General features: G+C 33.4%; 1 protein-coding gene across 1 annotated transcript in view; it reads right to left on the bottom strand.

Moving 5' to 3' along the window:
* The window catches only part of Dhc93AB (Dynein heavy chain at 93AB), a 295,262-nt gene that overhangs the window by 111,681 nt on the left and 170,932 nt on the right, over positions 1-12,649 (bottom strand). The window contains exons 30-32 of the mRNA XM_072526597.1: positions 10,034-10,233; positions 8,107-8,338; positions 7,077-7,430 (exon numbers count right to left, since the gene is read on the bottom strand). Of these exons, the coding sequence (XP_072382698.1) occupies positions 7,077-7,430; positions 8,107-8,338; positions 10,034-10,233 (786 nt within the window). The remainder of the gene's footprint in view (positions 1-7,076; positions 7,431-8,106; positions 8,339-10,033; positions 10,234-12,649) is intronic.

Consider the following 12,649-nt stretch of genomic DNA (forward strand, 5'->3'; position numbering starts at 1 on the left):
GCTGATAGCTTGGTTAAAGTTCACATCACTGCAGAGTTTCGTCAGAAAAACTCTATTTGGAACCAGTGTGGTAAAGTCAGATTCATCTATTTAAAGAATATTTGATTTTAGAGTACCATAATGTGAAAGTTTTGTCATAAATGATTTAGAGTACCATAATGTGAAGGTTTTGCCATAAACTAAATGTTATACTGTTTTCTCCACGACTGACCAATGTAACCAATGCAGTTTATTTAAATATGACGGCCTTCCACATCTAGTCTATGATATTGATACCAATAAAACAATAGAGCCCGAACAGAGAAAGATGATAGTAAAAATGAGTATGACGATACTACCTTAGGCTTTAAAGTAGACGTCTAAGCTGTTTTTTTTATCACCAACATTACAAGCTTTATTACATATTATAGAACAAATTAAAGGGTTATAATTATGTATAATGTTGAAACAAAAAAGCCACATTATTATATTTCGCACGAGAGTAACGATTACTGGTTTAGTCAGTAACGATTATATTTTAGAATAAATGAATTAGATTTTAGTAATGCTTTTGTATCCATTTTGGGTTCACCATCTTGAAGCTGAAGCAAAGAAATGTATAGAACGATGGATATGGGTATCAGAGTCGATATGTACACATCAAACGCTCTTTTACAAACGACAATTGACAAGCAGCTTAAAATACAACTAAAGTATCTGGAGGTCGGTTATATGAAAATGGAAGTTAACTATATTCACAGTTGCATAGAAACTAACAGTTTACGGAAATTAACTAACCACGGTTGAGATATTTTTATACCTGAAGATTATATTAATTTTATAACATCCACTAGATAGATCCTAGAACCCTATACCGTTGTTTATCTTAGATATTAAACTTCAGAAATAATATAAAACTATAAAGAAAGAAAAAAAATATAAAACTGATTTTGGCATGGAATTAGCAAATTTGCCTAAAAGACCCAAGCAATTGTACATCTCAACAAATAAAACACTCTTATATCAAGCATCATTACCACTATAATTTTTGTGATACAATAACACATGTATGCTTAAATACCAATACCTGTTCGAATATTAAATCTTTTCATTAAAATATTTTTATAAAACATTTTAGTCTACATCATTTGCAATAGGTTCTATATCAGCAGGCTTATCTATATGTGAAATACTTTTTTTTCTGCCGAGGGTGGAAATTTTCTAAACACTACCAGGTTGACCCATCCCAAGTGATGGCTGGGGGGTCTTGGATTCAGAGTGGAGGAGTATATCCGAGCCCATTTCTCCCTAGAAAGAGGTCTTGCAAACGGATGTCCTCCTGTTATCCTGCATACCAACTAAAATCGCGAGAATCGCCTTACAGCAGGACGATCGCTGTAAGACTAATGACACTTTCAGAGCACTCCTTTGTCTTATCTAGATCTCATCTCTGTCGCTGGTCTGGCTGTTGCCTCTCTTCTTCTTCTTCCATCTTAATGACTACACGGCTGTAATTGCGCACACTATTACGTCCGTCCTTATTTCGAGTCATCTTCACGATCATCTTTCTCACAGTTACAGGGTTCATACCTGTTTCTTTAAGCATTTTGCGTCTCTCAACTGTCCATATATCACACTTTCTCACAGTTACAGGGTTCATATCTGTTTCTTTAAGCATTTTGCTTCTCTCAACTGTCCATTAATACACTCAAGCATTGTGTGAGTAACAGTGTCAGAGTATTCGCAGTACATGTATTTGTTCCACTCTTCCTGCCATCTTTCCTTTGATCTTTCCCTTTATTCTTTTCTTATTGCTATAGTTAAATGCTCACTTCTCTCATAGAGCTCTCTGCTGTCTACTACTCATATGCAGAGGAACACAACCCGTGATAGTCCATAAGGCCGCCACAAATGCAGTCCTGTAGGCGCATGCTACTTGCAACAGACTCGTTCTGCCCACTATTATCATGAGCCCCTTGTAGATCGGTATCTCTATCGCTCCACTCCAGACTGGTGTCGGGTAAAGGACGACTGGCTGCACAACACTGTGTAGGGCCCTCTTCCTTTCGGATTTGGGGCCTACAATGTTGGGCATAACCCTCCCTAGCGGAGCCGTACTCTTCGCTGCCTTCTGGGCTACCACCCCTATATGCTCCCCCATCCGCCATATTGGTGTAGCTTTAATTGCAGGTATTTGATGCATTTCTTTGTTGATAGATGTGCCCCTGCAGATTGGAGTTCCATCCCTTCTCTTTTTTGTTTACCCTTCAGAATGATGGCTTCGGTCTTCTGTGCTGTGTGTTCCAGTCCGTGATCTGTCCTCTAGTCGTTTACGAAGCTGCCAGTATGCCTTAGACGAAATCGAAGATCCGCCTCGTCCCGCGCTGCTACCAATACAGTGAAATAATCCGCATGGCGAAGTGGGTTATACCATCTGTATTTGCAGTTTATGACCCCCGTCATATTCCAGGTTCCATAGCGTTGGGCCCAAGACCGATTTCTATGGGACACCAGTCGTTACGTCAATCTTTGTTGTTTATATATATATAACAATAGCTTGTTTTTTTTTAAATTTTTATTCGTCTCTTAAGCGCATGTGATATCTTGTCCTACGTTATTTGACATTATTCAGTTAGAATTGTTTGTTGCTGCTTTCGTAGCTCATTTATCTGTTTTATTAATGCTTTATATCAAGTTTATTGCAGATTTTTAGAAATTTTACATCCTTTATAGTTTAAAAGATGTTTTCCTCTATAGATAAATTCACATTCAGATGGCAGCGTTCCAGAGATAGGCCTGTACTTTCTATATGCCAGAAATAACTACATTGTTGTCAGTTTTTAATCGTACCTACAATCGTACGTTATGGGCCGGCTCCTATAAAAGAATTATAATTTCGGAAATATTTATGAATGTGAAACGGAAAAATACTACATTTTTTTAATTATATAATTTTTCTGTTGGTATTTTAAAAATAGAAAGTTATATTTCGGAAATCTGGTCTTTTCGGAATTATATCTTCTGTTCAAAATTGTTTACAATTCGTGGAAATGAAATAATTATTTGGATAATCCGTTTTTGATCTTAATGTCCTTTTAATGACACACTTTCTCTACCTGCATTTACAGTTACAGACATTAAAAAATAATTTAGAATTAAAAAAATATACCTATTTATAAATTCAAAATTATTGTCTAATGCCAGCAATTATAAATTCAGGTAAATACTTGAGAGTCATTAAAAGAATTTTCAGTTGATATCAGACGTTTGTGTCGTGTCAGTGTCAAAATGGCCGCGAGTGTAATAAAATTCAAAAACGGTAATTTGTTAAATAGTGAATGCAAAAAAATAGTGTTAAATGTTTTTAACTATTTATCAAACAGTAATAATGATAAAAGTGTATCAACAATAGTGCGGGAAGTTTCTGCTATGACTGGAGTCTCTGAGCGAACGATATTCCGATATAGAAGTGAAAGTAAAAATGGTCCACTCGTAACTCCTATAAGAAAAAAAAGAACCGGTTATTTGAATAGTCGTGAGAATAGATATGATGAAGCAACTCGGTCTAGAATAAGACAAGTAGTGCACGGTTTTTTTATGGACAATATTCCTCCAACCCTTGACGTAGTACTAGAAAAAATTAAGCAAATGGAGCATCTTCCGAATTTTTCCAAGAGTACGTTGAGAAGACTATTGCACGACATGGGTTTTATATATGGCAAAAAAGGTAGAAATTCAATATTAATAGAAAAACAAGAAATAGTCGCTTGGAGGCGTCACTATCTCCGGGAAATAAAGAAACTGAGGAACGAAGGAGCCAATATCATTTATATGGACGAATCATGGGTTAATAATGGAATAACCAATGGGCAAGTATGGCAAGATACAACAATAAAAAATAGCCGACAGGCTTTCGTAAATGGACTTACCACAGGTTTAAAAACTCCGACCGGAAAAGGACCAAGATTTGTTTTAGTTCATGCAGGAAACAAAGACGGATTTGTTGAAGGTGCTGACATCACTTTTCTTGCCAAAAAAGGTGCTGAAGATTACCATGAAGAGATGGACGGAGATCTATTTGAAAAATGGTTTGAGGAGATGTTAATACCGAATCTCCCAAAAAATAAAAAGAATGTCATTATCTTGGACAATGCATCTTATCACTCTAGGAAATTAAATTTTCCCAAACAATATTGGGTGAAACGTCAAATTAAGGAGTGGCTCTATGAAAAGAACATTTATTTTGAAGAAGATTACTTAAAAAATGAACTTCTGGAAACTGCTAATGTATTTAAAAATATTTATGACAAATACAAAATTGATTGTATTGGTGAAAAATACAGGAATCACAGTGACGAACAATGCCGCGTAGATGTACATATCTTAAGACTTCCGCCTTATCACTGTGAACTGAACCCAATAGAAATGGTGTGGAGTGAAGTGAAACGGTACGTGTCCTCTAAGAATTCAAGTTTCAAACAAAACGACGTTAAAACATTGATTTATGAAGGTTATGATAAAGTACAGAACAATGGACATTAGAAAAATTACGTCAACCATGTTATAAAATTGGAGAATAATTTTTGGACAGTAGACAACATTCAAGATGACATTGAACCTATTAGAATTTCATTAAACGATGACTCTGAAGATGAACTAGATTATGAAAATGAAGATGATTGAAAATTGTTTTTCGGGGGTATTCTTTTCTCAGTAAAGGTAATAAAATATTTAGTTGATCTGGTTGAAATGTAGCACACTTAAATAACTCATTAATCGACATAATTTCAAGTAGTTATATTAGACGTCATTATGCAAAAAATAAAGTTATGAACATTTAATAAATTAGTGCACAATTGAGGCCCCTAGAACACAAGGGGTGTAAGTGCCAAAAACAAAGTTTTGAAAAATCTTTGTTCAAAGTTCGATATAAATTTAAAAACCTAGGTAGCACTTTTTCAGTTTTCAGCATGTTTTCAATGACATGTTATTTTTGATGGTGTTATTGTTGTTAATGTAGAAAGTTTGAAGCCAAAAGTACGTGCCTGTTGTTAGATATCAGTTGCTAAGTGATAAGCAACTGCACTTACACCCTTGTGTTCTAGGGGCCTCAATTAGGGGTTTTTTGCAATTATCTCAGTCATTTGTTTATGTATTTTAATTTACAAACTAAAAAATTAAAAAACTGTTTAAGATCTGCAACATTTATTTGAAACATTTTTCCCTAAAATGCACGAGGAACAAAATAGGCAAAAAAATGATTTTTTCCAAACTTCATCTTTCTTTAAAAAATAAACAAAGCAAAATTGGCTGTAATTCTTCAAGGAATTATCATCAGTTATCCCTTATCTACCGTTTAGAACATTAAAAAACCTGTAGAATATTTTTCATATTTTTTTCCCTATTAACTGCGGTATTATGTATAAAAGCATTTTAGGAATTATTACCATTTATTTCATTCACGAATTTTCTATTAACAACTTTAACTTACCTAAACATATCTTGGTTTACCGTGAGTTTGGCCCTGCTTATTTTACAAAAGTAGCAAAACTTACAATGGCAGTAGAATTGGCAACGCTGTTATCCTATATCCGTACACTGCCATCTCAACGTGACTTTATCTATAGGAATATTGCATTTTATTTGATTATATCGCGTATTTTACGAACTTTAGAAGTTTTGAGTATATTTTACATCTACTGTTCTGTGCATTTTTTATAACTCCATAAATATGTTGTTAACAAAGTACAGTGGAAGTGGCTTCTTCGAAATTTGTTGCTATGTATTTAATAAAAGTAAAACTCATTGTCCACATTTTTCTTATTTTTTAAGTTTTGTTTACGATATCTATGCTTCAAAGGATTATTATTTTGCCTTGTCTTTTTTGCTTTGATGATGATTCGTTTTTTTTTAACATGTTATTTAATATATTTTTCTGGGTTGGATATTGTTATTTAAATAACATTTGGCAGAAAAAAAAACAGGTGTGGCAGTCCAGTGGGACTGCCGGTGGAAGTTACACTTCTATACACGCATTCGCCCTTACAAATTTATTTGGGAGTCAATCTGCACAATCATTACATATGTAATTCTATAGGTAAGACATAGCAGAAAGAGAAACAAAATTAATAACAACTTACTCACAATGAAGGATTGAATCAATATTTTGATGAAAATGTATATTTTTATTTTCATATATGTATGAAAGGGGTTGAATGCAAAATTTTTTTTACACATACTCTGCAGTAAAATTTATTGTTTATTTTATTATTATAATAATACAATACAAATTAAAATGCAATATTCATAAGTATTTAAAAATGACAATAATATACATAAAAAAATACACTACAATACAGTGCAACATAATTTCATATAATAATACATTACAAATTAAAATGCAATATCCATAAGTATTTAAAAATGACAATAATGTAATAATTAATAAAAAAGTCCTCCCCGACTGGGAATCGAACCCCGGTCTCCCGCGTGACAGGTGGTATAATACTATACTACCGAGGAAATGACACAAACGTATTTCAAAATTGACAGTTCTGGATCATACAGTGATTTATTGAGATTATTATTTTGAAATACAAAAGACTAATATGATTATGAACATTTAATAAATAATACAAAACATATCACATAAATAATAATATTAATAAATATTTTATTATATGTATAATTATATGTATATATATCTTTATATAATATCTATAATATTAAATTATATATACAAAAGGAACACTTTTATATTCGAGAGAGGAAGAGAGAGAAAATATATCTTCTGTCTCTCTCTTACTCATTATCTTACATATGTAATTATTTCACAGATTCACTCCCATACAAATTTCCAACGTGGAGCGCGCGTATAGAAGTATATCTTCAAAACTTAATTATTGTGGTGTGATTGTTGACAGTTCAATAATTTACAGTTACCGTTGCAGCAGGTTTAGAATGATACCTACCTTGATAACTGTGATGTATTTTATTATTACCTACTTACGCAGCGAACTATCTTATATTACATAGGCTACAAATTATATGGATAATAGTTAGATATAAAGACAATAAATAAAATTTATGAAACTTACTGGTAAAACATCAATATCCTCCAAGAATCGTAAAGCAACAGATACCAACGCTTCTTGTGGCCATTCATGAAACCAGTTGACTTGTGTACAATTAATTAATGACGGAAACTTTCTGGCTCTAATTCGAAGAGTAGAACCTACTGGAGAGAAACAAAGTACCACTTTTAATTGTCTTCTTACACGATCTATGAAAAATTTCCAGCAATTTTCTCGTGTATCCAACATTCCAGCTCCTTTTACTTCATTACGAACGCCGGCTATGATATTTTCGATTTCATCATCTGGAAACATGTCTGGAATTTCTCCGGAGGCTAGCATATCATTAATTAATACAAGAAACTGTTCGTTGGGAACCTAGAATATACATAAATGATCAAAAATCAAATATCTGATAAGCACTAAATATTTTTAAAAATTGTGTCTTATTATTATATTTTTTTAATTGTTATAACTTTATATAGTTCTTCAGAAACAATAAAAAGACTAAGATATAAACGTCACGAAACAAAAACGTAATGAAACAGGGTTTCCGACGAAACAGGTCAACGGTTGATGCCATATTCATTATCTGCCAGATAGAGGAAATGGCAATTGTAATTAATAATACTGCTTCCATGTGCTTCGACTGCTTCGTGGACCTTACGAAGGCGTTTGATATAATTAGACTTGCAGACGTCCTTAAACTATTAAGATCTAGTAATATAGAACCCCGGGATTCGAGCTGTCATCAAAGAAATAAACAGGAAAAACCATACATTTGTAGAGCGGAAGACCAGCTAACTAAGAAGATATCTGTATAGATAAAGATAAGACAGGGAGACAGCTACAATCAAATTCCCTTCAATTTCGTGATAGATGAGATCATAAAAAAGTTAAAACAGCAGGAAACGGGAAGCAAACCCTAGAACACGTTTTAAACGGAAAGCCGTGTACAGTGTTGCTTATATCCAACAAAAAATTTAAAATGTAAATAGCTTTGAAAAATTATTCAAGTATACTAAAAAATTATTATTATTACAGGTTAATCTACCTGCGCGTCCGTCATTAAAAACATTATTCCAACATTTTTTAAACCACTTTTCAGGTATAAAGAGGATAGTTCCTTTTTAAGGTCCAGCACTCCATATCCTTTTTTAAGTTGTATCTGAGCAACTTCTAGAGATGATATAAATGCTGCCAATCTTGATAAAGATTGTTTTCCGCTCCCTCCGACTCCAACTAGTAATGCGCTTCCACGTGGAGATTCTAATATTCTGTTAATTCTAAAAACAAATAATAGATAAAAAAATATTATAAGTAATCTAATTAAATATTTTAATTAGATTACTTATTTTTAATTTTTTTGAAGTTGCAATTTTAGGCAGCAACTTTATGCATATATATATATATATATATATATATATATATATATATATATATATATATATATTTAATTTTTAGCACCTAGGTATAATTTTTTTGCCAGGTGCTGACACGCATGCGTGTCGATATATTGTTTACTCCTTTAGTTTATTGAAGTTTTATTGAAAAATTTTAATTTTTTGAGCTTTATAATTGCTTTAGTACTAAATTGAATTATCAAGTCACGCATGCGTGTCGGGCGCACCGGGTTTCTAGTAAAATGTAAGCACCTCATTATGATAATGATCCCTACTTATATGCTCTGAAAAACATTTCAAACTAAATAATGGATGAGATTTCCAGTAATCATTGAGTCTATTTAATTTTATGGTTTCAGTGTGAATCAATAGTGCAACAAATTGTAACATTTCTTCTCGTGAAAGTAGCTTCCAGTTTGTAATTCTTGATTTTTCTCGTATATTTTAGAAAGAAATACTTCTTCTGCATACAAGTTGGAATCACTAACGATTAAATCCAAAATGTCGTTATCAAATATCATTTTAAAATAATCGATTGGCTCATTGCCACCTGGTTGAACCAAAAGTTTATTTGTTTTCTAAAATATAAAATCTTTCATATTCATAGGAATATTTGTCCAGCCAGGAAATGAGTGGTCTAACTCAGTTTCGTTTTCGTTGGGAACGTCATCTTGGGTTTGAATCTGCATGTCATCTGCTGTACCAATAAAAAAATTATATTGTTATCACATAAAACATAAAAACTTTCTCTATCATCGTCTGAATACTCCTAGGATTTAGAAGAAACGCCCTCTAAATCTGAATCAGTGTTACTGCCAATAAAAAGATTACTAAGTCCTCCTCGTCACTAGATTCATATAACAAAGCTAACATCATTTTCACTTAGCTTATTAGGATTTTTCACCCGTAGTTGACGTTTTTTACATTTCGAAGGTCCTGGTACGAGTCCGCCATTTTAATAAACCAAATATACGCAACGTAACAAAATAAATATGCCAACAAACAACCTTTCACTGTAACAATACATTCGCTCAACTTTTTTTAGTTTTTTTTTTTCAATAACGTCTTTGGAATTATGCTTCCTTCTCACACCTCTCAAATTATTTGAAATTTGACCGCGTGTCCGACTTGACCGCGCTAATTTGCATCCCCTACTCGAATGAATGCCCGAATGCTGAATGCCGCCTCATTGGGAAATTTTGAAAACGACAAACATATTTTAAAGTAAAAACAAAAAGAGAAATCAAACGATTTCTACTTAGCGAAACCGAATTCATGTAATATATAACTCATCTAATACCGTCTATCTAATACCTTAGTATCTAATACCGATAATTCATCTAATACCGTCATTCTGTTCTATATTTTAAAGTCTTTGTGCCTTAGTAACACGCTAACAAGATCTGAATCATCTGCTGCATACGCTGTATTTAAAATGTTATATTTTTTCTGGGCAGATATCACGCAAGTATGTCGTCAGCACCTGACAAAATAACTTAAGGTCACGCATGCGTGACATCACCAGTGAAAGTGTTAAATATAAATTTTGACATTTACGTTAAATTGAATTTTCCTTACCTGCATATGTGCATCATTGCGTCTTCGAAAAGAACCAAATTCATTGCTGCTACCAAATCGTTATAGCTAGCCATAGCCTCGTTTAGCAATTTTGTTAAATTTATCCACTTTTTTACTGGCATGTATTTAGGTTCACCAATTCCTCCAGCAAAATGACAATAAATATTTGGTTTTTCCAGAACAATTGATTCGTCAATTTCCTGCAATAATTCATTTTAATAAAATATTTTTTTCATGCAATGACGGCATATAAGTGACTCTAGTTCATACCACTTAATCTTGGTAAGAGGTAGAGATAAGAGATATAAAAAATAAGAACTGTCATTTTCTGTAAAAGTATTTACTATAAAATTATAAAACGATATTGAGAAACTAACATGGAAATCGAATGATTAATCTTATCGAAAAAAATTATCTATATATACAATCGAGTTAATATGTTTTCCGACTTCTTCCGATTTCCTATTTTAATTCTTATATGTCTTCCCACAAGTTGACGTCTATTTCCGCTTCTATGATCTCTCTGTCAATGCCTTTTCTTCAACTTAGTCTATGTCTTCTTCTCTCCCTTTTACGTAGTGGTGTCCAATGTAGTAACTGTTTAGGTTTTGTCGGTGGATTTTATGTGAGATGGAAGTCCCAAACAAATTCGGATGATTACCATGATGATACGAATTTTGTCTCCCAACAGTATCATAGTGATGAAAGTGTACTTTTAGAAACAGTAAAATGATACATTAGCTAAAAGCTAGAAATATTCCTTATTTTGCCATCATACTTAGACCTTAACTTTGTGCCATTATAGAATTTTATAAACCCAAATATGTAAATTTTGCTAATGATTCCATAATTAGACATAACGGACATTACGTGTTAAGACTCCCACTATATTATGCAGATTAAAAAAATATCGTGGCCAAGAAGTCCATCTGACGTTCGTAGACCTTAGGAAAGCATATGATAGTATCCCGCTTGATAAATTATGGGAGGCACTGGGGAAAACAAATATAAATATAGAATTGATTGAAGCAGTAAAAACGTTGTACTACCAACAAACAACAAGAATTAAAACAGGAAATCTGATAACACCGGGATTCAAAGTGACTAAAGGACTAAGACAAGGATGCTGTATATCCCCAACATTATTCAAAATATACCTCGAAGCAGCACTCAACAAATGGAAGAAAAAATGTACGAATATGGGCATACCACTAATAGACTTAACTTTGTACACTCTGTGCTTTGCAGATGACCAGGTCATCATCGCACAGGACTCTGAAGACCTTAGTTACATGATGCGAAAACTATTAGAAGAGTTTACAGAGTGGGGTTTGGAAGAGAATATGGAAAAAACTGAGTACATGAGTATCGGAGGAGATCAACATAACCTTCTCGTAGAGGAAAATCAAGAGATCAAACTATGTGATAACTACAAATACCTAGGAGTAAAAATCACTCAAGACGGAACATTAGATGCAGCCATTAAGGAACGAAATACACAGGGAAGGAAAGGCATAGCCTTACTAAACAGCGTACTGTGGGATAAAAACATCTCTAAAGACAACAAAAGAAGAATATACAACACCATAATAAAAAGTATCACAACATATGGATGCGAAGTGTGGCCCCTAAAAGACAGAACAGAGAAAATGCTTAGAGCAACAGAAATGGACTTCTGGCGCCGCTCGGCGGGAATCTCCAGACGCGACAGAATAACAAACGAGAGAGTCCGAGAAATCATGGAGGTTACACATAATATTGTTGATGACATCAAAACGACACAACTCAGATGGTACGGACACGTAAGAAGAATGCCGGAGAATAGAATACCAAGACAAATTCTTGAATGGCAACCAAGAGGTAGGCGAAGACCAGGAAGGCCTAGAAGAAGTTGGAGAGAAGGAGTTGATAAAGAAATCAGAGAAAGAGAACTGGAAGACGATCTATGGAACGATAGAATGAGATGGAGATTGGAAATCGGAAGACGTCGAAGAACGTTGTAAACCGAAATTATATATAAAAAAATATGTTGAAACAATGTTCTTTCATTCTCCCCTGTCGTATACTTTTCTACGCCAATGCCTGATATTCATGGTTTTAAGATCTTCCTCTACATCGTCTTCCACCTTTTACAGGACCTCTTCTTGTCCTATTTCCTTGGGGTTTCCATCTCTGGACTTTTACAGTTTAATGATCTGGCATTTTTATTAAGTGATCAAATCAAGCCAATTTAGTCTTTGTGACTTTACAAATCTAACGATATCTGCGCTCTGCATTAATTTATCCTCATAGTTCATTTCTACTCTCCACGAACCATCGCTACAATGGTTTGTAGATTATTACTGTCTACAGTATTACAATTACTGTTTTGTAGATTATAAGCTTAGATTCACGATTCAGTAACTTACTTTTCATTAAGTCTTTGTATGCATAAAAGCACTTATTACCGTTAAGAATCCGTGCTTATATTTTTTGACTGGCGTTGTTGCTGTCATTTATTATTGAGCCTAGGTAGGGAAAGGTGGAGGCATAATCGTAGGTATGGTTTTCTACCTGTAGATTCTCATATCGATTCCACTTTGTGCACTACATATATTTTGTTTTCCTTTCATTTCA

The sequence above is a fragment of the Diabrotica undecimpunctata genome, chromosome 3 (genome assembly GCF_040954645.1).
Source record: "Diabrotica undecimpunctata isolate CICGRU chromosome 3, icDiaUnde3, whole genome shotgun sequence".
Taxonomy (NCBI): Eukaryota; Metazoa; Arthropoda; class Insecta; order Coleoptera; family Chrysomelidae; genus Diabrotica; species Diabrotica undecimpunctata.